The 25,511-nt window shown below is 44.4% G+C and overlaps 1 protein-coding gene across 4 annotated transcripts in view; it reads right to left on the minus strand.

Moving 5' to 3' along the window:
• LOC144100283 (laminin-like protein epi-1) overlaps nt 1-11,450 on the minus strand; it is a 55,353-nt gene extending 43,903 nt beyond the window's left edge. For 3 of the 4 annotated variants that reach the window (XM_077633275.1, XM_077633274.1, XM_077633273.1), the window contains exons 1-2: nt 11,239-11,450; nt 460-618 (exon numbers count right to left, since the gene is read on the minus strand). In XM_077633275.1, the coding sequence (XP_077489401.1) occupies nt 460-618; nt 11,239-11,339 (260 nt within the window). In that variant the 5' untranslated portion in view covers nt 11,340-11,450. The remainder of the gene's footprint in view (nt 1-459; nt 619-11,238) is intronic. The other variant, XM_077633276.1, reaches the window with a different exon arrangement.
• Nucleotides 11,451-25,511: the final 14,061 nt, after the last annotated feature.

Here is a 25,511-nt window from a genome sequence, read left to right on the forward strand (position 1 = left end):
CCTATACAAATAATTATCAGCCCATCCGATTCTGCAGGCATTTTCAGTAAAGTTATTCTCTCTCCCAAGAAAATAAATCCGTGTTTGACGACATTAACAAGGCGCATCTTTGTAAAACACTGATGACAACAATATCTCGTCCACCGTAGTTATAACTAAATAAGTTGCAGCATTTCTTTGAATTTCATGCATTTTTGTGCCGATGAAGGCTGTTCTTTTGTGCCTGGAGCACGGAATCATAGATTGCTGGAAAATAGAGAACAGTAGACACAACTAGCGACAAAAAGCTAAATATTGCTAAATAAGTGATCTACAAGTCGACTTTTAATAATACCAGCAAAGCATATATCCGCAAAGCTTTGAAATGTGGCTCTGCTACTCATTGCCGCTATATTTTAAGATTACCTTTAGAATGATAGAAGAGAGTATCAAACAATGTGCGGATGAAAAAAGTCTCACCTCGTCCTACAGTCGCTGGCATCCTTAGCGCAGTATATGGTGTTTTGGAAGTATATCGCCCCCTCGTAGCACTCGCATATTGTGCTGGGGATATTGCACACGTCCTCTCCCTTGGGGCATTTGCATCCTGCACATTTTGTGTCTCTAGCGACAGCAGTTCTGCAGTATGAAAAGCAATTAGATTCTTCAGAACACATGTTAATTCAGAAAAAAGTGGAAAATCAGATTTATTTGGAAGGTAAATGAGTTAACGGTGTGCCGCGTCATGAAGTTTTTCATTGAGATTGGCTGAGTATATGTCACAGATGGCATTCCAGTGCTTCGATAGAATAGTCGGAAAATTTACTTTCGGGCTAGCCGTCATTGAAAACATTTGCTTAATATACCACCAGAATAAACAAGACGAGGGAAAAAATTAATGTAAATTTATGCAGATTTTCGTGTTCCATATCTTGAAACCATATATAGGCATCAGCGACGACGCAGTTAACGGCTTCGGAATAATTTAGATCACGTGGGGTTCAGTAAAGCGCCCCGCGGTGGCACAGGACTCAGAAGTTCTGAGCGGTGCGCGATATTTTCGAATTTTTAATAGCTAGGAAAATACCTCCCATTCAAATCATCGAGCGACTAAGATATTGCTTGTTCAAACCTATTAGAAACGTTTTTATTGTACCGTCAGGTTTTGGAACGTCTGGAACATACGAGTCTAATACGATCTTGCGTAATTTTGATGACGAGCGTTTAAAAACCCGAGCCCACCCAGGTGCCGCACCGTGCGCGAGGCTCTATCTATTCTAGTGTTGGGGCTCACAATGCTCGTATAGGGCCCTCAAGTTTTGACGGTGTGGGTACGACTCCGGCCGGATCCGCAGTGGCTAAAGTTAAATTTCTGCTTTCTGTGCATTAAAGAAGAAACATACAAGCCAAAACAAGACGAGCACACAAGGAGAGAACAACACAGGACCACGGCTGTGTGTTCTTGTGTATTCGTCTTTTTTTGCCTGGTAAATTACTTCTTTAACATGCCATACCAACGGGCCCACCGTTCTGCCTTGCCCCTGTACGTTAGGCCACAAAACTGAAATGCTGACCTTGACCTTGAAAGGTCATACCGCATTGCCGCATTTAAGTTCTTCGCTTTTTCGAAGTTGTTTAGTTAGCAAAAATATGCTCCTTAGTAACGAATTTTTCAACAATTTCTAAATTCGCTTCAATTCGGTCACGCGGGTGCGCAAGTATTCCTCACCTTAATTTTAGCTATATCATTTTTATTCAATTTTGAGACATAGGTGCAACATTCTTACTGGATTCGTTTTGAAAATACGGTATTCCCACAGTCATTTTTTTTTTTGCAATAAACATCGATGAAAACACGGCCACCACATTCGGGATCGCGCCCACGGGGAGAAACGAATGACCTCCTTTCTCTGCACTGTTTTAAATAGCGCCCTAAAGACGAATCATAAACTCGTGTAATAAAAATGGTTTTAAAAGACACTGAAAAATTGTTTTATAAACATTGAACAAAATAATGCAGGACGCATTTGCTGATCACTCTAAGTGATATATAGCTCAGCCATAAGATCTTAGAAAGAGATGTCACGAGTATGTATGAATTATTTCACGAAAAAGAGCACGTGATTTTCACAAGTTATCAAATCTGCTAGGAGTACCTCCAAGCGATAAACGTTCGGTACGCAATAAAAGCTTTTAAGCAGTATTAGTCGCCACTGCCCGTGGTTTAAAACACCGACCAATCGCAGTCGTTACCGGTGCAATCAAATTGATGGAAATAATGTTCCCGATTAGAAAGCAATGGAGACAGAAGGGATGCCGAATATTACTGAATTTTAATATCCATGCTCCAGGGCGGACCCTCGTGTATAGACATTGTGGTAGTCCTGGTATCGACTGTTTGGCACAGCAAAAACAAACAGTTTACTAAGGCGTTTCTTTCTTGCCATTTTCGATCCCTTGCAAGCTGCCAATATTGTAGGCCATATGTGAAGCTCACCAAGGTTCTTTTTCAGGGAGGTCGCTCTTTGTAGAGTATAGATAGACCAGTATCTTTACATTGCATGTCAAGCAAAGTTCCCCAGGCATAGTGCTGGGCCCTATTCTCTCCAACCTTGCTCTCGTCGGCCTGGTCAACTCACTGCTATAATCTGTATAGGCCAATAAGTTGGACATCAAGTGTGACTCGTCAGCATGTTCTTAAGAGATTTTAGAGAGCGGGTTCACTATTAACCTCTTGACACCTAGTGCACACGCTTTATATTTGTACAAGATGCTGTTCTCTAGATGCGTTTACACAAAAGCAAGCCACCTTACGCGACATGTACAAACAATAAAGGTGCTAGCTACGAAAGAAATCGTCGCTTCGTTGGAACGATAAATCATGGATCGAAGTCTGTCGTTCAGTTGCAATCTCTCTAACCTAAAAGAGAATGGCCACGATTGTCCACGTTCGCTTCTTTCATAAAAGTCACGAGGTGCGTCACTACGACTGATGCGACAAATGTGCAATTCACTAGCCCTGAATCTTGTGCGCTAGATAATTCACAAAGTGAGTAACAATAGAAAGACAAACATTCGTATTCTCCAGAATGGGCAAGAGCAAGCTGTCTGTACTACCTCGATAGAAAGAAACGCGAACAACCCGGCACCAACACGCTCCGCTGTTTCAATTTCTTTTCACCCTGCTTTTTCTTGGGTGATAGCGAAAAGACCCTAGTATCGTCCATGATGCATTCTAGGACGACTTTAACGTCTTTTCATACCACCCAGGTAAATGCGCGATGAAGATAAATTCTGACAGCGGAGCATGTTGGCGCCGGGTTGTTCGCGTTTCTTTCCATCGAGGTAGTACGCGCCCTTGCCTGCCGATATGGGCTCTACCGAAGCAACTACTATCATTCGGAATCATCCATTTATGTCATACACTGGTACTGGTACAATTACAGCACCAATTCGGCCCCCCTCAATCAGGTCCACTTAGAGTCTCGCAACTCTTCGTGTTACATGCCACAGCCTGCATTGGCTAAAACCGCTAATGCTTATCTGCCCTTGCAACTTACTCCAGCCACAAGACCTTCGTCAATCTAACGGAGTGTGCATCAACCTGGACTGCGACTCTACCTGTCTATAAGAGGCATTAGAAAGTAAGCCCGTGTGCCTTCGAGTGCTCTCAGACCAGTAAACTTAGACCATCCGCTTACTATCCACAGTCCCCGAAAACATGTCTACACAAACGGCTACATTATATCCATGAATTATGCATGATCTGTGGTCATCCAAGCAACGTATACATTGAAGACCATGAAGACAACAAGCACGCCTCTTCGGCGGTTGGAAAACCTGCTCCCCTTTGGGTGCCGTTTGATTATAACATTATAGAAAACCCACTATTTGCCGGTTTTTCGTTGTCCTAAAGACATCTTACAAACTCTGGAAGCTACACTCTGCTGCTGATCGCATGGGCAACTCGTTTCTAGAATATGAGAAGTTTCTCGTCGGGCAATAAGCAGTCTTCACAATATACGTTTTAAATGGCTACCAGGAGACTGCGCCATCAGGAAAAAAGAAATGCCGACCAATCAGCCATCAGTAACGAAGTTCATGTGACTATTACTATATTAAGCTTTTACGCAGCCGGTAGGTTTCGCAGGATGGTGCTGGAGCTCATACGCGCCACGTAAATTGGGGGTGATGTTTTCAGCTCCTTCCTGGTTCTGGACTGGGCCTATGTTTTCAACCTAACTTACAGCGATGGGAGGACAACTTGCTCTGCCGTCTATGGCTCTGTGCTGCTTTAAACAAAGCAATATTCACTTAATGTTGTCAGGACCAACAGCCCTGCTTGTGATGCAAGTGGACGTGAGGCGAGAATCAATTCTGTGCTCTATACGATCCCCCTTTTTTAGGAAGGAGAGATACACCTAGTGCTGGAACGCTAGACTGCCTCGACTCTCACTCTCTCATAGTTGGTAAGATGTCCAGAATACGGGAAAAGCAATCGACGCTCGTAATGACCTGCAAAGGATTGTTTCGTTATTTGAAGGCGTTTTGCTTGCGTGGCATATTAGGATTGCATTCCGCATTCCTTGCAACTTTCATTTTTAAATCCCGTCACCCTTTTGCAGCAGTGCAGAGTAGCTATCCGGAACACCACTCTGGTTTGCTCCCTGCCTTTCATATTCTCGCTCTTTCTATTTCTGCAGCATTTACTTTTGCCTGTCAGCATTCATTGCGCCGAACGCATAGTGCTTGTTGGGCTATAAATGTTGACCTTGAGTACGAAGTAGCTCGAAGACTCACATCGCGAATCTCTTAGTACGAAGCACCAATGTGGAGGTTCAGTGTCTAGCAAAATTGTCTCTTGCCTATGTATGCCCGCCGACTGAGACCATAGCAAGAAAAATTCACATTATTACCACGACTGGTCGTCGACCCTGCAACGGCGTGAAAAGATTAGCTTGAAAGGGCGCAGCGAGACCCCATTAGGCAGTTTTTCCCCCGCAGTTTTTCTTTATTGCGTGGAAAGCATCTTGCTGGGCTGCCAAATGTTTCTGTAAACACATGCTAGTCCGCAATGCAGACGCACATTCTCATGCCTTCGTACTCTGCACTCCGCCTGCACATCAAAGCTGCGGGAGACATACACATTCATCAAGCACCAGCAACCATTCAAGCTGTGCAGCATACCCCCCCCCCCCTCCCTCCACAAAGCGCACTGTCAATTTAACAAAGGCTTAGATGAACGAGGTGGTTCCGGTTGTATATCCATTATTCGGCTCTTCCACAGGCTAAAAAGGCTGCCGAACACGATTCGCGCTAAACTGTACCACACCCGCCCGCTGTGGTTTGCAGAGCGTCGCCTTCATCAACTTTCATTTCCTCCGTACAGCGGCACTGCCCGCGGATTGTATTTTTCTACGTAGCACAAATCGGTGCTTTCGTACTGACTATAATGTAGTGGACATTCTGTGTGGATGTTTTCTTTCCCTACTCTTCTAAACTCACGAACTTTCTTAGTCTGCCGGCCATGTATCTAGTGTAGGCTGGCCGTCGGTCGCCAAACAGGTACCCATGGCTGAGGTTTCACGAGCCATGAGCTTCCGCGCTTTGTTGGTACCACACGAGGCTCTTATGATCTAAAACACTGGGCTACGAAGACAGTTACTAGGCAAGTGACGTCATAAGCCATCGTTAAGAACGTAGTCTCGCATTGGACGCGTCCGAACAGGGTGACAGGAAGTAGTGTTGAGGCGTGTAGCGGAACAGCTGCAGTGCGACATCACCGCTGTTGGTTGCCTATTCACGAACTTGGTGGGTTCGTTGAAAGATGTCCGTGACTCTCATTGATTCTTAATCAGTTTACAACTTGATTGCTGATCATATGAACTATTCAGTGAGGGCTAAAAATTCTTAGAATATGTGGGTAAATATCCTTCGGGTTCCAGCTTTGTTCCTATATGATCTTTTGAGGCTACTCAGGGATTACATTTTCCTCATTCGGCATGCTCTCATCAGATGGCCGAACTAGTATGTGTGCGCAGAACGTTACGCCTTAGACAGCGGTATACTAAGCGTCGCTCGCCATTTCGAATAAACATGCACCAAACAACTTTAACACTTCTTCCTGAAATGAGAGACACAAGTTCGGTTTCTTGTTTCCAATTTTACGCAACTGTAGCGCTTTCATTTGGAAGCATCGTATTATTAACCATTTGAAATTGGGACGCTTAATAAGGGGATAGCTTCAGCATTTCGGTTGCGGAAAAACACGGGTGCCGTCGGTGCGACAATAATATGGAGCGGTCATGGGGACCATGACGTGAGCCCATGACGTGAGACATTCGCACAAGTAGATCATTTATCTAGAGGATTGAGGTATGGGCGTCACATGGTGTATCAGGTCATACACAGGATCACGATCACGGACTCTGAGGTAAATAATGTTGTATAAACTGCGACTGTGATGTCTCAGTTTGCCTATTTGTAACTCAGCAAACTTAGGCAATGTATTTTCATATTAAAGAAAATTCTTTGGCCAATAAAGATATTCACTCATCAAGAGGAGGAATAGAACTTAGGACCCGTGCTGGGAGTCGAGCGCGCTACCTTACGCTACGGAGGAGCTACCTTTCTACGACAGAGAAGAGCGCCTTGCACCTGGCGAGTCGCCATCCACGTCACCTAGGCGGAGCAGTGGAAATTTCCCTCCTACTCAGCGTCGCGCCGTATTACGGTACACATCACTGATGTAGGACCCATCGGCGTGACGCTGAGCTTGCTCATAGGCATTCTCTTGGCGCTCATTGAAGACGCTCTGGGCGAAGCACAACAAGAACGAAGTCAAAGGCAATGAAATGCAACGCAAACTTGGTCAAGGGGTTCTGAAACCTATCGCTCTAATCTCTGCTGAGGTTATGTTAGGTGTTGACTGAGTATTCTGGACGCAAAAACAGTGATTTGCACAAGTAAGAAGGCAGCATAAACATAGAACAATCAGCATTTATTCGGAGAGGGGTGGTCGCTAGCACAAAGGAGGGAACCGTTATTTACAGTTAGGAAAGCGATAGTTGGCGACGACCACTGCACCAATTCGAGAAGTTGACATTGAGCAAAATTGGTGCCGATTCTTGCACATCTTCGTTGCGCAGAGATAATTCAAGATATATAAGGGGGCTTGTGGACATATATCTTGCGTTTTACAGACACTACATAGCTGACTAAATGTAATGTTGTCACACTAAGTATAAGAGCATGATTCTGAGTGAACGGAGGTTAGCACTGTATTGTGTAGCATTACTCATCTGTTATAAAGGCACTGCTGATACAAAAAAAATGCGAGAAGACATTGCTTGTTTCCACGGATAAATCTTACCTGTTCTCTTAATGGGATTTTTAACACGTTTGAATGACGTTTTTTTGAGTCTTAATAAATTTCCCAATAGTAGCGACGACCAATCAAGGACAGTCAGATGAAAGTTTGAGTAGTGGCACTGCTTGAGAGCTAAGAGCTGGCATCTGCTTACATATCATCATCAGCCTGACTACACTCACTGCAGGCAAAGGCCTCTCTCATGTCGCTCCAATTAACCCTGTTTTTTGGCAGCTGCGACCACCCTATGCCTGCAAACTTCCCGATCTCATCCGCCCACCTAACCTTCTGCCGCCACCTGCTACACTTGCCTTCTCTTGGAGTCCACTCCTTTACCCTTAAGGAGCAGCGGTTATCTAGCCTTCGCATTGCATGCCCTGCCCTACCCCATTTCTTCCTCTTGACTTTGACTAGTATGTCATTAACCCTCATTTGTTCCCTCACCCACTCTGTCCGCTTCCGATCTCTTAGCGTTACACTTATAATTTTCCTTTCCATGACTCGCTGTGTTGTCCTAGCCTCCACGGATCTGCCCTGAAAGTGAGTACCGGTAAGATACATTTGCTGTACACTTTTCTCTTGAGGGATATAGGTAACCTGCTATTCATGATCAGAGAGAACCTGTCATATACGCTCCACCCCAATCTTATCCTTCTAGTTATTTCTCTCTCATGATCCGGATCAGCTGTCACTACGTGCCTTGAGTCCTTTACCACTTCCAGCACCTCGCTGCCGATTATGAACTACCGTTCCTTTGCTTGACTGTTGAACATTAATTTGCTTTCTGCATGTTAATTTTTGCACCCACCGTTCTGTGTCTAACTCATTGATCATGGTTGGCAGTTCATCTCCTGAGTGACACAGCAAGGCAATGTCATCAGCGAATCGCAGATTATTTAGGTATTCGCTATTAACTCTTATCTCCAATTGTTCCCAATTCAGGCCTCTGAATACGTCATGTAAAAAAAATTGGCGGTGGTTTAGCTCTGCTTGAAGCTGGAGAGACGCGATAGCTAAAGCTGGTCGAGTGGAACTTGCTCAGTTTAATTGCAAAGTCAGTCTTTCTCCACTCCGTTTCGCTGGGCTTTCCTTCTTCATCGTCATCCCACTTGACACGGCGCATCCGCACAGCTGTGGCAGCTCGGTTTCGCCGGCGCAGCACCTGCTTCGCACCACGTGTTTGGTCACGTGACCAACCAGGTGACGAACCACGTGATCAGCCACAGCACCGCGCCGCCGGCAGCTGCTCCTCACCACGTGACCAGCCACGTGAGAGCGTGGCGGCGCAGCCAAGGCGTGGCGGTGCAGCCACAGCATGGCTGCTGCGCCAAGCTGAAGGCTCGAAGTGTTGCCGTAATGTAGCTATCCCTACAAAACGCGATGAAAAGCATTGGCGAGATCGTGTCTCCTTGCCTAACGCCCTTCCTTATTGGAATTTTATCGCTGCCTTTATGGAGGACTTTGGTAGGTGCGCAGTTCCTACATATATCTTCCAGTATTTTGACATAAAGCTTATCCACACCCTTGTCACGCATCGCCTGTATGACTGCTGAGGTTTTCACTGAGTCAAACGTTTTCTCGTAATCAATGAAGGCTACATAGAGGAGTTGGTTATATTCTGCTCATTTCTTTGTCACCTGATTGATAGTGTGAATATGATATATTTTGAAAAATCCTTTATTAAAGCCTGCCTGATCATTTGGTTGACTAAAGTAACGTTTCCCTCACTCTATTAGCGATTACCTTAGTAAATACCTTGTAGGCAACGGACAGTATGCTGATCGGTCTGTTTTTTTCAATTTTTTGGCGTCTCCTTTCTAAAGAATTAAGATTATCTTTGTGTTCTTCCGAGCTTCTAGTACGGTCGAGGTCATAAGTAATTGGGTATACAGGGTGGCTAGTTTTTCTAGCTGAATGCCTTCTCCGTTCTTCAACAAATCTGCTGTTACCTGAGCCTCACCAGCTGCTTCTCCCCTTTGCATTGCTCCCTAAAGCTTTCTTTAGTTTCTCTTTCGCTAGTGGCGGGATGACGCATTGCTGTGCCTTACTGTCTCCATCATTAGCGTTCTGATTTCATTGGATACTGCATAGATTTGTGTAGAACCCTTCGGCAACTTTAACTATCTTATCCATATTGCTAGTGACATTGCCCTCCTTGTCTCTTAACGGATACATCTCGTTTTTACCTATGCGTTGTTTCCTCTTCGCCGATTTTAGGCTACCTCCGTTCTTTAGAGCGTGCTCGATTCTTTTCATTGTAAACGTACTTAAGTCGGCTACCCTTGAGCTTATTTATTAACATCAATAGCTCTGGTAGTTCTATCCTGTCTGTAGGGTTACACGCCCTTACGCTTTGACGTTTCTTGATCAGATCTTTCGTTTTCTGAGATAGCTTGCTGGTATCCTGTCGAACCGTCCTACCGCCTACTTGTACTGCGCACTCCGTAATTATAGCTGCCAGATTATAGCTCAGTGTATGAACATTAACATCGCCTTCCACAGTTAAAGCTGAATATCCGTTCTGCAGCGATATCCTGAATTCCTCTATCTCTCTCTATCTTCCTCTTACCGCTAGCTCGTTAATGGTCTTCCTCTTCACTAGCTTCTTCCGTTCCCTCTTCAAATCTAAGCTAATTCGAGACCTTACCATTCTGTGGTCGCTACAACGTACCTTTCAGAGGACGTCCAAATCCTGAATTATGCCAGGTTGAGCGCATAGTATGAAGTCGATTACATTTTTCGCCTCACCAACTCGCCCACATCCACTCCCTGTTCTCTCGTGTGCTGGAGAAGGTGTTCTTGATCCGTAAATTTTTCCTATCTGCGAACTCCACAAACAGGTCTCCCCTTCTACCAACGCCATAGTTGCCTACCGCCTAATCGCCATCCGGATTTTTGCCCAGCTTCGCATTGAAATCACCGATCACTACAGTGTACTGTGCTTTTATTTTTTCATTGATGATTTCACGTCTTCATAGAAGCTTTCAACGGTCTGGTCATCATGGCTGGATGTAGGCGCATAGGTCTGCACCACCTTCAGCTTGTACTTCTTAATAAGCCTAGTTACGACAGCTGCTACCCTCTCGTTAATACTATAGAGCTGCTCTACGTTTCCAGCAATATCCTTCTTAATGAGGAATTCCACGCCTAGTTCTCCTCTATCCGCTAATCCACGATAGCACAGTATGTGCCCGCCATTTAGTACTGTATACGCCTCACCTGTCCTCCTAACTTCACTAAGCCCTATGACATCCCATTTCATGCCCGCTAGTTCCTCGAACAGCACTGCTGGGCTAGCCTCACTAGATGAGGTTTTAGCGTTAAAGTTGCCAGGTTAAAATTCCAATGGCGGCCTGCCCAGAGCCAGAGATTCTTAGCTCCTTCGGATGCCTCACAGGTCTGACCGCCGCCTCCATCAGTTGCTCCACCTCCGCTGGGGACGGAGGGCAAAGGTTTAATTGGTTTGTTCATAGGAGGTTGTGGCCAAGTACATCAGGTTGGCCAAATCCTATTCTTGTGAGGAAGTGCGTTGTCGCTTCTGGTCACCGAGATCAGGCCGCATCTCAGGCCTGCTTATGCAATTCCAGGTGGAGAATAGCGCGGCACCGGGATTCGAACCGCGGTCCTCTTGCACGCGAGGCGGACGCTCTACCTCTACGCCATTGCTTCATGCTGCTTACATATGTGACATACATAATCGAACTGGAGTGAAATGGTGTCAACGGTGAAAAGAATAAAATGAATGGAGGAGATAAGAAAATCAAACATTTGTGCATAGAGAGCACATTGTAGTGATAACTAGAGTTACTATTTGCAGGCGTCTGATAGCATATAATTAAATTAGGGCTTTGGTAATATCAGGGCTCAAAGCTGCAATACAATAGGCTTACCTTGCACGCAGGATTTCGTTCCTGGGAATATTTGCTGCCTGAAATCGTGCCGCGGAAAGGCAGAGAGACAAAACAGCGATATAGCGGTCTATCGATGTCATGGCTCTACTAAGGCATTAAGGACACCTCAGCATTAGCGTTTCGAGCGGCGCACTCAACAAAATATTAGCACAAGGAATAAGCATACAGTTTTTTGCTGTTCGCTGCATAGAGATCTGGCCCCAGAATAGGTGCTTTCTTCCTCTTAGGCAGGCTTTACTGCCCTCTCTTTTGTTAAGCACTTTATTACTCTTATAATTTATTCTCCTAATAGCTTTAGCGGGTTTTCCTCAGTTTCTCTCTCTTAATTTGTTTTATTATTATTTTCTTAAATATTATTTTAATTATCACTTTTTTATTTAAACCTTAATTTTAATTTAGTCCCTCTAAAATTGGATTCACTACCACAACCTGAAGATATAAATGGCGCCTCAATTTTGCCAGCACAAATTATAATTTTTGCGTTGCGGCTTTCGAGGTAGGCGAGTTCGACTTACAGAACAGCGAAAATTAGTAAATAAATAACATTGAAACTTTAATTTCTGTCCTCTGTACACTTTTTCTTCGTCCCACACTTATGCTACTCAGGAGGAGGAGGAGGAAAAACATTTATTCAGAGCACAAAAACTGGGTGGGTTCAGTACGAGAACCCATTGGTCGCCATCATAACCCGGCCCCTCTCAACCAGCAATTTCTGGTCGAGTGGGCTGTGGCTATGAAGGGTTGCCTCCCAGCGCTCATGAGTCGGATCGGGATTGCTGTCCAAGTCTGGGTTTTCTTGACATTCCCAAACCGCGTGAAAGAGTGTGCCAACTGCTCCACAGAAGGGGCAGGACGAATTGTAGGTTTCTGGGTACCATTTACTCATTAGGTAAGGGCTTGTTGGTGTACAGCTCGAATTGGTGCAGGCCATGCACTGGGTAATGAAACGTTGTCATATAATAACAACTTTGATTCATAAATCAACATTATTGAGTGGAAACAAAGTAGAGAAAATAAAATAGAAAGGAAATCAACAGAAATATTCTAAAAATATGAGCGCTGTAAAAAACGAGAGACTAATATTTGAAGTAAGCGCAAATATGAAACTTCAAGTTACTACCTATACATTACACACAGTCGATTCTAGTGAGCATGAAAGAGAAAGAAAAAAGTATTAGGAGCCAATAATAAAGCATTCAGTTCATTCTATAATTCTTTTATTAACATTGATGTTTAAAAGTTGTTCTTTTATGTTATAAATACTATGCCCCCCGTAATACTTTGATTTAGTTTCCAGTAATTTGTTCGAAGTCGCGACTTGAAAAATCTAACTTTTAGTCTGAATGTTTTTCCTTTTTTCACCAGTTGTCTTATTCAATGGTGTTTTGTTGTCAGAATCACATTTTGATAAAACTTTTTTAAACTCAATACAATAAGATCGCTTATGATAGCATCTCTATGCCTTACCCAAGTTACGTGCAAAAGTTTTCCCAAGATGGTTATTTTTTCCCGAGTAACTGATTAACTGACATATATTGCTAGACACCCGATTCATTATTCTGCAACGTCTCCTGGCATCATTTCCAAGGCATTACCGTAGGATGATCGGGCAAATATCAATCAAATACCAAGCAAATATCAAGTGTACTGCAACAGCTGCGATGATAGCGATGAAGTATGCCTGTTATTGGTATAAATGTTGAGTATTGAGTTACAACGCTTAGCTTGGTGGCGTGCATGTGTTCAGAGATTAGCAGCTACGTTTCAATTCAAAAGAGCATGCTGCTGCTCTCGGCTGGACACAGCTGTCCTTAAGAAAAAATATACATTTGAACACTGCTTGTAAGTTGTGTAAAAGACAATCCCAAGTCGAATAAAAAATTTCACTGACTCACTCGGGCACTAGTAGTGACTTTCTCCTCTTTTAAGCCATGAATATATAGGCGCACAAACTTTTATACCTTTTCACGCTTTAAAGATGCAGCGATGGCATAGAGGTAGAGCGTCCGCTTCGCTTGAAAGAGGTCCGCTGTTCGAATCGCGGTGCCGCGAAGTTCTCCACCGGGTTAAAAAAAACTATGCGTGTCGATGGAATTGCATAAGCAGGCCTGGGGTACGGACTAATCTCGGTGACCACAACCGACAAAGCACTCTCTCACCAGAACAGGATTTCGACACCCTGGTGTACTTGGCCAGAAGTTTATATGAACAAACCAATTATACCTCGGCCCTCAGTCCCCAGCAGCAGTGAAGCAACTGACCAAGGCAGCGGTCAGACCTGTGACGCAGCGGAGGCTACTTAGAATCCCTGGCTCCGGACAGGACGCCATTAGTATCTCAACCTCGCAACGCTTAACTTGGAACCCAATCTAGTGAGGCTAGCCTAGCAGTGCTGTTACAGGAAGTGGCGGGCATTAAATGGGATGTCATAGGGCTTAGTGCAGATAGGAAGACAGTTGAGGCATATACAGTACTAAAGCGGGCGCATACTCTGCTATCGCGGATTAGCGGATAGACGTGAACTAGGTGTTGGATTCCTTATTAATCAGGATATAGCTTGCAACGTATGCAAGCTCGATTGTAATAACCAAAAGGTGGAAGCTAGCGTAATTAGGCTTAATAAGAGGTACAGGCTGAAGGTTGTGCAGGCTTATGCGCCTACATGCCGTCATGATGTCCTGACTGTTGAAAGCTTCTACCAAGACGTAAAATTGGCAGTGAAGAAAGTAAAATCACAGTAGGAATGTACTGATGGGCGACTACAATACGATGATGGGCAAAAAGCAGGCTGTCGATCAGCCGGTAGGCGACTATGGGATAGGTTCTAGGAATCGCAGGTGAAAGTTATTAGTAGAGTTTGCAGATAGAAAAAATTTACCGATCATGAATACCTTCTTCCGCCAACGAGAATATAGGAAGTGGACCTGGAAGAGCCACAATGGTGAGACGAGACTAAAAAGAAAATCGACTTCATACTAAGCGCTCAACGTGACATCATTAAGGATGTGGACGTCCTAGGAAAGGTGCGTTGTAGCGACCACAGAATGGTAAGGTCTCGAATTAGCTTAATCTTGAAGAGGGAGCGAAAAAAGCGGAAAAACATAGTGAAGAGGAATTTCATTAATGAATTAGCGGTACGAGGGAAAGCAGAGGAATTCGGGATATCGCTGCAGAACAGATATTCAGCTTTAACTGTGGAAGACGATCTTAGTGCTCATATAATGCACGATTATCTGACGGCAATCACTGCGGAGTGCGCAGTAGAAGTAGGCGTTAGGACCGTTCGACAGGATACCATCAAGAAATCTCAGGAAACGAAAGATGGAATTAAAAAGCGTCAAAGCATGGGGGCGTCTAACCCTACAGGTAGATTAGAACTAGCAGGGCTACCGAAGTTAAAAAATAAGTGCTATGGGGTAACCGACATAAGGAAGTTTAATAAGGAGAGAATCGAGCATGCTCTAAAGAACAGATGTAGCCTACAAGCGGTGAAGAGGAAACTAGGCAAAAGTAAAAAACAGATGTATGCGTTAAGAGACAAGGAGAGCAATGTAATTAGCACTATAGATAATATGGAGCCGAAGAGTACCATACAAATCTCTACAGAAGCCAATGTAATCAGAACGTTAATGATAGAGACAGTACCGCACAGCAATGCGTCATCCCTCCAATAACGAAAGAGGAAGTAAAGAAAGCCTTACGAGTAATGCAAAGGGGAAAAGCAGCTGGTCAGGACCAGGTAACAGCAGATCTGTTGCAGGATGGAGGGGAGATTGTGCTTGAAAAAAAATGGGCACCCTCTATACGAAATGCCTCATGACCTCGATTGTACCAGAAGCTTGGGAGAACGCAAACTTAATCTTAGTTCATCAGAAATGAGAGGCCAAGGTCTTGAGAAATTATAGACCGTTCAGCTTACTGTCCGTTGCCTACACGGTATTTACTAAGGTAATCACTAATAGAGTGAGGGAAACCCTAGAGTTTATTCAACCAAACGATCAGGCAGGCTTTTGTAAAGGATATTCCAAAATAGATCATATTCACACTATCAAGCAGGTGGCAGAGAAATGCACAGAATATAATCACCCAAGCCGCACAGGTAATTGGCCCAATATTGCAAAAGTATTGTCCCATCCTGATCCTTTGTACGGCCTGCCTTTGCTAATACGTTTCCAGCATTGGGCCAATTGCCTGTGCTGCTTGGGCAACCCCTATATATATATATATATATATATATATATATATATATATATATATATATATATATATATATATATATATATATATATATATATATATATATATATATATATAGCCTTCATTGATTACAAGAAAACATTTGATTCAGTGGAAACCACAGCAGTCCTACAGGCATTGCGGAACCAAGGGGTAGATGAGCCTTGTGTCAAAGTACTAGAAGATATATATAGGAACTGCACAGCAACTATAGTTCTCCATAAATCATGAATAAAATCCAAATTAGGAAGGGCGTCAGGCAGGGAGACATGATCTTGCCAAAGCCATTCACCGCCTGTTTACAGGAGGTATTCCGAGGCCTGAATTTGAAACAGTCGGGGATAAGGGTTTTTGGAGAATATCTAAATTATCTGCGATTCACTGATGACATTGCCGTGCGGAGTCACTCAGGAGCTGACCTGCAAATTATGATCAATGAGTTAAACACAGAACGGTGGGTGTAAAGATTAATATGGAGAAGACAAAGTAATGTTCAACAGTCAAGCAAAGGAACGGCAGTTCACAATTGGCAGCGAGGTGCTGGAAGTGGTAAAGGAAAGTGACAGCTGATCCGGATCATGAGAGAGAAATGACTAGAAGGTTTACAATGGGTTAGAGCGCATTGGCAGGTTCTGTCAGATCATGAATAGCGGCTAGGTTACCTATATCCCTCATGAGAAAAGTGTACAACTGTATCTTACCGGTGCTCATCTACGGGGCAGAAACATGGAGGCTAACGAAAAGGGTTCAGTTTGAGTTAAGGACAACACAGCGAGCCACGGAAAGAAAAATGAGAAGTGTAATATTAGGAGACCGGAAGAGATCGGAAGAAATGAGCTTGGGCAGGGCATGTACTGCGAAGGCAAGATAACCGCTGGTCCTTAAGGGTAACGGAGTGGATTCCAAGAGAAGGCAAGCGTAGCAGATGGCGGCAGAAGGTTAGGTGGGCGGATGAGATCAGGAAGTTGGCAGGCATAGGGTGGGCGCAGCTGGCAAAAGACAGTGTATATTGGAGAGGCACAGGAGAGGCCTTGCCCTGCACTGGGCGTAGTCAGGCTGATGATGGTGATGGGGGCGCCTTAAAGAAACAAAACAAACAAAATAAAAAAACTGCATAGCAATACTCTCATACCACAGCTTCATACCTTACGTTTCTGAAAATGAACCCTCTAAGACAGACGCCTTGTGAAGCTAAGGGGCGCATTGTGTTGTGGGGTTGTATGCAGTGTAGAGCCAAATTCGAAAGGGCTGCCTAGTCTAATTATTTATTCTTTCCTGAGGCGATCGTCGAGACAGCCACCTATCTGATCGACCGACCATAAGGAAAAGAAAAGAGAATCCGAAACATGGCTGACAGGAACAAGTTTTTGAACGAGTAAATTTTTGAGTGCAACGTATATGTAATTCTGTTGTATGTCCTGGCCGTCTATGGGTGATCAGAGTGTCTAGCAAAGAGAATTCCAAGTTTTCTTGCACTTTGTAGATGAAACTTCGAATTTTTACACCTTAAACGGTACCGAAATGGAATTTATTTGGTGCTGTTTTTATACTTGCGGTCAGGGAGGAAACAATTTCCTAGCTATAATGTAATAAAAAGCTATTTTTCTCAAATATTTGGCCATTTCCTGTTGTCTTAAGTCCTACTATGCTTTCGATCTACGTGAACACGAGATTGCATTCCGGCCAGAGGTTTCATGCTTTGGTGTGGGCTGTTATTGTGGAGAAGGGCGAAGCCTTTAAGTTTTCGTTACAAATAAACTATCACTTCAAGTAAGTGAGAACTAAAAAATCAGAACTTCACATTTTTACACTAATAATCAATTTATAGTTACAGTGCTCTGTTATGTATGATTTGTTTATTTTTTCTTCCTGCTGCGCTAAACACAACCTGATCACTAAACCGTACTTTCATTTAGCAGGGCACACTCCTGACAAGTTACAATTCATATCGGTTGAGGTGCTATTCTGTACTATACTCAGTTTTGCTTGGCTTGAATAATTGATCTTAAAATAAAACACGCTTAAGCCGCACATCTGGATGATTATCTCAGATGTTGTTTTTACAAAACCTTCAACGCGTGGCCATGGTTCGAACCTTGGTAGCAATCGAATCTATTCCGCTCAAGTAGCTTGAAGTACGCTTCAGCAATGATCAATTTTTACTCACATGTGCGAATAATAGTTTCTGTTCTTGACAAAATTTTATTATCCACTAACCTTAGTTATAAGCACTTAGGATAACTAACACATACTCGATTGTTCAAACTTGATGAACCATACACAGCTGAATACTGCGTGCGAACAGAGCTTCGTCGGGCCTGGAAGGAGAGCTCGTCTGCGTATCGCGGGTGACCCAAATATACCATTACCGTGTTCACAGCCCCAATGAAACCCATTAAAGCGATATTTTGTTTTTGGAATTTTTAGCGGATTTCTAGCTCTGCCTTTAATGAGAGCCGAATCTTTGTGATTGAAACAGCCCACCTACAGATGCTGGCCACCATCTTTTTGCACTCTGGTTCATGGATAGCAGGCGTAAATAATTTAAAGGGAAGGTGAATTGATTTCTTGAGACTTCAAGGTTGTTCAAGAATTAGAATCTATGAAGCTTCTGGATAACAGCGGGCAAAGAGGTTTTGTGCTAAAGCATTTAAAATGGTGACGAAATCCCCGATGAAAACAGGAACGATGTTCAGGCTTCTCCTCGTTGCTGCAGAGAAGTGCGAAGAAACTAGTCGTTTTGACCCTGTTGCCGAAATGTCAGATGTCCGCTGCGTTCGCCTGAATGCTGCCGAGCATCATCCAATGCCACCAATCAGAGCTTCGTGAGCTTTACCTTCGAGGACAATTGTTTTCTTCCCTGAAAGAACGGTTTCTTCGCTGGAAACGTGACGTCAACATGCATTACGCCAAAACTGCAGCCTCTGACCGTCGTTGTGTACTACAGAGAAGCCGGAATGCTGACCTAGCTTTAGCCTTCATTATATCACCAGTTTAAATGCTAGGGCGACAAGATTCCGCGTGCTTTACCTGCAAGCTGCACATATTCGGCTTCCTTAAACTCACTGATTTCTAAAACCTCTTCAGTCTCCCTATAAGCAGCCCACTGGACTTCGTGGCTGTGTATCAGAAGGTATTTTTCAGAAAATATTTTGGAGTAGAGGCACCCTGTACTACCTATGCGTCAAAACAACGTGTCATCGACTTGCAGCTGGAAAGGTTACATTGCGTGTGTGCTATAAATTAACAGCATCCCCAGTAACCTTACGTAATTATTTTATTATCACTCAGCAGATTGCTTTATTAAACTTCTATCCTTTGTCTGCTTTATATTCTTCCCAATGCTGAAGGAAAATGTTGCTCGTTTTTCACATCTCACGCTGACTCATTTTTCACGTGTCAATCGAAATGCACTCGTGGAAATCCGTGGGGCTTTATGCTCCTTTAACTTATGGGCAAATGTTATGTTATGCTCAAGTGCTAAACACTGGTTCTGTAGTCTCTTCAGTGCTTCTGAGTTTGATCGCCTTTTTGTAACATAATCAGATGACCAACTCCTTTAATAGTTATTGATCAGACCTCTGGATAAGAAGGAATCTGATTAACTGAATAATTGTCACAACGTATTCTACCACTCGAAGGCGTTGAGGAAGAACTTTTATAATTTTAATAATGTGACAAACAGAAGCAAGGAATTCTGTGAGTGGAATACTTTGTTTTCATTAAACAAGTTGTAATCATTTTTGAGCAAATGGAGTAAACATCGAGAACAGAATTTATGCTCTTAAGAGTCACAAGGTGGCAACAGGTTGCATGTTTAGCGCCCAGGTGTTTTTTAGAAAGAGCAGTTCTTCTGAGTGGTCTGCTACAAGTATACAATGAAAAGGCGTATTGGGCTCAATAAACTTGATTTGTAGATGTCGTTTCCTTTCTGTCTGAGGATACTGCCAGCTACATACATAATGTTATTCTACTTTGTTCAGGAAGCACTACTAGCCCTCTAAGCAGGAAATAAAGCCTTAAAACACGCATCAGTGTGGCCCATACAATGTTCTACTAAGGCGACTACATATTTAAATAGCTGACAAGGCAGTTAGTTTGGCGTTGCCACCCGAATCTCGCATAATGGAACGTCATATACTCGATGGAGCAACTGATACAACAAAGCAAGTTTAGAAGAATTAAAGGAAATTTGTTAGGAGAAAATAAATACCAATGGTTGTTCCAAAAATGTCGCTGAAAAAAGCCGGCAACCAGTTTTAGTTTAACTAACCTTGGTCACTTTTCAGCTCTTAACTTTTCTGAGTGTTATCAACTTGCGTTCATGAATTTGGAGTGAAAGTGCCATTTCCAGTCGATAGGCAACGTTCCTGAACTTCAGGTTGCTGTGATTACGAGCTGTTAATTTGACGAGAATTTCCCTCTTTAGAACGAGGGCTCACGCCAATCTATATGTATGATCATCATGAAAGAACACCCTGCGGTCCTTTCTATTTCAAATCTTTAAAGACGGGATGTTTGTTACTCCCGGGTCCATTTGCTGTCCGTGTGTGTTTCAAGATAAGTGTCGTTTGAACCAATCACAACGAAACTTCTGAGTCGTTATTTCCTGCATTTTTGTTAGCATTCCTAAGAAAGCCTGTAATGAATTGAGACATTAATCAGTGCAAAAATAATGTAACTGGTTTTGGACGAGCTTAAGCAAAATTTATTCGTCTGCATCCAAGCATGCAATTTTATTCGGTAATCATTTACAACGGTTTCTAAATCTGACACGGTACGGGCTGTGAAAAAAAATTTATCGTCAGCATACATGACCAAATGTAGTGAATCAGGTATGTTACAAATATGGTTTATGCATACTGAAAACAAAAGTGGGTGTAAAATAGATTCCTGTAGCATTGCATGGGGAGCACACAAAGTATTGGAAACAAAATTACTACATTTCACGTACTGAGATCTGTTGCTCAAGTAACTTCTCATCAGGATCAGAGGAATACCACGTATTCCATAGCTGTTGAGTTTTTCAAGAGGATTTTGTGCTTTTCAAAACTTTCAAAACTTCCAAACTTTTCGGAGGTCCAAAAACAGACCAACTATGTATGCTCTGGATTCGATAATGTTTATAGCTTCTTTTTAACCGAGAGTAAAGCTTCCTAGGACGATTTATATTTGAAAAGCCATACCGGAACAGGTAATGACATTACGAATTCCGAGAAGCTTATCCAGTCCGCTATTAATGTCTCCGAGTACATTAGGTAACACATATTATATGGAGATAGGTCGATAATTCGTGACTTGACTTCTGTGTCTTCCTTTATACATAGGGCTAAAGAGGGTTGTTCAAACATTGTCACAGCACCACTTTTTCAATTCGTTCATTTTCTAGGGCCCTGGCACTTTTATTTCCCGTTAAAAATAAGCTTCTTCTAAAGACATGTATCTTAAGGTTGTATCCTTTTGTGCATGCTGTCAATACATATTCAGCCAGATTTTCAATCCTAGCAATGCATACAAAATTAATAATTCCTTAATTTAGGTGCCAAACCTTCTTGAGTGTAATGATAAAAAGATAACTTGAGTGTAATGATAAAAAGATAACTCGATACATGCCCACAGGCTCTATAGAGATTCGTTTTGGCGCAGTGGAACGTAAGGTTAACTTCTCAGGCGCACTGAATCAGTGCGCCTGAGTATTTACTACACTAATCGCTAATAGTTCTGAAAACATAAGAGCTAAATCAACCAAATGATCCGGGAGGCTTTCATAAAGTATACTCGACAATGCACCACATTCACAATATCAGCGAGGTGATAGATAAATGCGCAGGTTATAACCAACCAAATATATAGCCGTCATTGATTACACAAAAACATTTGGCTCAGTGGAAACTTCAGCAGCCATGCAGGCATTGCGGAATCAGGGTGTATAAAAGTCTTACGTGAAAAGACTGGTATATATCTACAACGACTGCACAGCCGCCAAAGTTGTCTATAAACTCATCACTGAAATTCCAACAAGGAAGACTGTCAGGAAGAGAGACACAATCTCCACAGTGCTCTTTACCGCCTGCTTAAAGGAGGTATTCCGAAGTGTGGATTGGGAACACTTTGGGATAAGAGTTAATAAAGAACATCTATGAAATCGGCTATTCGCTTATGATCTTTCCTTTGTCATGTAACTCTAGAGGTGAACTGCAAATCATGATCAATGAGTTAGACAGACAGAGTAGAACAGTGGGTGTAAAAATTAACATACAGAAAAGCAAAGCAATATTCAACCGTCTCGCAACGGTACAGGAGTTCACAATTGATAGCGAGGGGCTGGAAATAGTATGGGCATACGTCTACTTAGGGGAGGTAGTCATTTCTGATCCGGATCATGAGAAGGAATTAACTAGAAGGACAAGAATGGGGTGGAGCGCATATGGCAGATTCTCTCAGATCATGAATGGCAGCTTACCAATACCCGTCACGAGAAAAGCATACAATTGTGTATTACAGGTAGTAACGTATGGACCAGAAACATGGAGGCTAACGAAAAGGGATCAATTTATGTTAGGGACAGCGGAGGGAGCTATGGAACAAAAAAATGATAGGTGTAGCGTTGAAAGACCGGAAGCAGGCATTGTGGGTGAGGGAACCAACGCGGGTTATTGACACTGCAGTCTAAATCAAGAAGAAGAAATGCGTTTTGTTAGGCCATGTAATGCGAAGACAAGGTAAGCACAGGTCCTTAACGGTAACGGTGTGGATTCCAAGAGAAGGCAAGCGTAGCAGAGGGAGGGGGGGCAGAAAGTTTTGGTGGGTGGGTGAGGTTAAGAAGTTTCCGGGAATACGGCGGCCGCAGCTGGCAAAGAACGAATTTAATTGTAGAGACATGAGAGAGGCCTTTGTCCTGTAGTGCGCGTTTCAGGCTGATGATAATGATGAGAAACGGAAATGGAGTCGCTTAATCCTTCTTTAGCCCGCATATTCATTATACGGTTCTAGTTGAGCACAGACTTATTAGCTATGACGTATACTGATTACCAGGTACCTACTGCACACGTGCAGTGTCTACATGCCAGCACCGGAAAACATCCCTATAAGTCTACAATAAAATGCTTGGTGTTGGTGGTGGAAACATTTATTGCCAAAACAGAGGGGGGCAAAACCCCCTAACCTGGCACGAGGCAACCTTTAGGGGGCTGCCCTTATAGGGCAGAGGACAGCCCTTGGAGGGCTATCCGATTCAGGGTGTCGGTACTTATCCGGCGCTGGTCAACAACAGCGGAGCTGGCCAGGAGAGTCTTCCAGTATGACTCCGCCGTGGTTGGGGATGGAGGGTGGGGGAAGGAAGAAAATGTGAGGAGGACGTGAGGAAAGTCTTCCGGTTTCCCACAGAGCTTAGAGGAAGAGAGGAATTGATCGGGGTAGCGGGCATGATGAAGAATAGGGTAGGAAGCTGTTCGGGTCTGGAATAGGCGCTATTGGGAGGCCTCGATTAAGGCTAGGGAAGGAGCTGGCGGTGCGACAACGCACCGGGTATCTCGGTAGTACGTAAGAATATTTTTTAACGTAAGCAGACGCCCCTGGGATGGTGGAGGGGGTCCAACTCCGGCCCGGAAAGTGAGACCTCGGGCGAGGGACGGAAGAAGCCGAGCCGCGGTGCGGGATATCAGGCCTTTGTCGAAATTGAATAGGGCGGATTTGAGTCGGAGATAATTTTGGTGGCAGAGGTGGAGATGAGAGCGAGTGCAATGGCCGCTTCTTTTGCAATTCGGTGAGTCTGTGTTGACGGATCCTGATGCGATTAATCGGGCCTGGTTATTAGCGACGGAAGAGAACCATGCGGGAGCCCGACGAGTACACTGCCGCATCCACATAGGCTACCTCGGAACTGTTGCCGTAGAGCTTGTGCAGGGCCTTGGCGCGGGCCGCCCTGCGTTCTCCGTCGTGCTCGGGTGCATGTTCTTAGGGATTGGAAGGATGATGAGATGGGAGCGTAGGTCTGGAGGAAGGAGAACCCCCTCGGTAGGATGGATGATCGAGGCGATGCCTTGATGACAGAGTAGAGTGCGGCCTGCCACGGTACTCGACAGTCGAGTTAGCTGTGCTGTTAGGGTGGCTTGTGCAAGCTCCTAAAGGTTCAAAAGAGCTACGTTGACGTAGTGGGTATCGAGGTTTAGGAGACGGGTGGTAGAGGTGCTGGGGGTAGGGGGAGGGCGACCTTCGTGCAGCTACTGAGGAGCGCGTTGATGCGGTCCCGCTCTTTCTGCTTTTGGGAAGAGTTAGGGGAATGAGTACGCCTTGCGGTTCGTGATGTAGGCTTGGGTGAGGCGGAGAGTGTTCCGCTCTCGCAGACCCGCGCGACGGTTCGCCACGCGCCGAATGAGACGGGCGGCTCGTTGGGCTTGGGTCTGGAGAGTTTAGATGACGTTTGCCATGCGCGCCGTGGGAGTAAAGGACGAGGCCCAGGATGCGAATCTTGGAGCCAAGGGAAATGGGGTGGTTCTCTAGAGTGAGTGAGATGGGGAGTTGGCGGAGTCGTGCGGCCTGGGGCGGTAGAAGAAGAGTTCTGATTTAGAAGGGGAGCAGGCTAGGTGCGAGCGCGAACGTATGAGTTGATGATGTTGAGGGCCGACTGTAGGTTGTGTTCCATGTCGGCATCACTGCCTCGATTAGAACAGACAGTGATGTCGTCAGCGCGGAGGCTGAAATGTATGTCGGGTATTTGGGCGAGTTGGTGGGGGAGTTAGAGAAGGGCTACATTAAAGAGGACAGGAGACAGTACAGCACCCTGAGGAGTTCCTTGTGCTTTCAGTGAGACACCGGACAACCGGTGGTCGCCCTTAGTGAGTGTGGCTGTGCGCTCGGAGAGGAAATCGGACGTAATTGTACATCTGCGGGCCTACGGTTTGGGCTTGGAGGCCAGCTAGGATTGCTGCGTGGGTAACGTTGTCGAACTCTTTAAAATGCTTGCTCTGAGCTAGAAGTGTGTGCGTGTCGAAGAGGCACTTCTTCGTCGATCATTGCGCTTTCTGCCGAATTAGCCACTCGCCGGCCACATGGAGCAAAAGCGATGCTGTCTCAAAATGCTGTGAAAAGGCGGTAGGGAATGACAGGCCTCCTTCTCACCTTCCGACTCTGCCACAAAATTCAGGGGCACATACAAGCCAGCACCCACCTGACAGGTCATGTAGTGAGGCTGCCATTTTGTGGCGCTGACGCCTCATGAGCTCTCACACTCACCGATCCTCTGCGCGTCTTGTCTCCCCCTCTTCCCAGGCTACAACAGCGGCCAACGGGGCTACGGTATCTGGGGTTGAGAAACAAACAACTGTCGTTTCATTATAGTGGAGCGCCCTTCAGGGCGTGTCGCCTGGCGTGGCCTTGCTGGAAAGGCACAATTGTGGCGCCTAATTGGAAATGTCAGATTGAGGTCATATCAGACGTGTTTTCAAGACTTTCTGATGTGCCACACTTTCAACGACAGCCCTTCTACTCAGAACACAACGCGGTGCACAGGAGGCTGAGTAAAAATGTCGCGAGCAGCAGTCGTGTTCGCACGTTAACTGCAATGAGCTGGGACGCGAATCCCTTAGTCATTTCTGGCGCCTCATTTTCAAAATGCGATTACGCAGTCATTTCCTGCGCATAAGTGACCAGATTTCGAAACAGGATATTATCGGGATATTGGTTTAAAAGCGGGTTGTTGTGGAAAAGGGATATTTAGCCGCCTAATCAATCAGCTGAACAGTCTAATAATAAAAACATAGGGTCACTGACCAAGTCAAAATTTTAAAGAAACGTATTGACGTTTCGGAAGCCCTACGGCTTCCTTGTTCACAATGGGTGAAACCAGGCAAAAGCATGCGTTTATATCTTATTCAAAAATGCGTCGTAATGATCTTGCGTAGTCAGCAGGCAGATTTCCTTGCGTCCGATTTAGTGTACCGGGAGTGGTTTGTATCATCAAGGACTCTAGATACAGGCGTCTAGAAGTGATTCGTTCTCTGGCAAGCACACGTGCC

The sequence above is a fragment of the Amblyomma americanum genome, chromosome 8 (genome assembly GCF_052857255.1).
Source record: "Amblyomma americanum isolate KBUSLIRL-KWMA chromosome 8, ASM5285725v1, whole genome shotgun sequence".
NCBI lineage: Eukaryota > Metazoa > Arthropoda > Arachnida > Ixodida > Ixodidae > Amblyomma > Amblyomma americanum.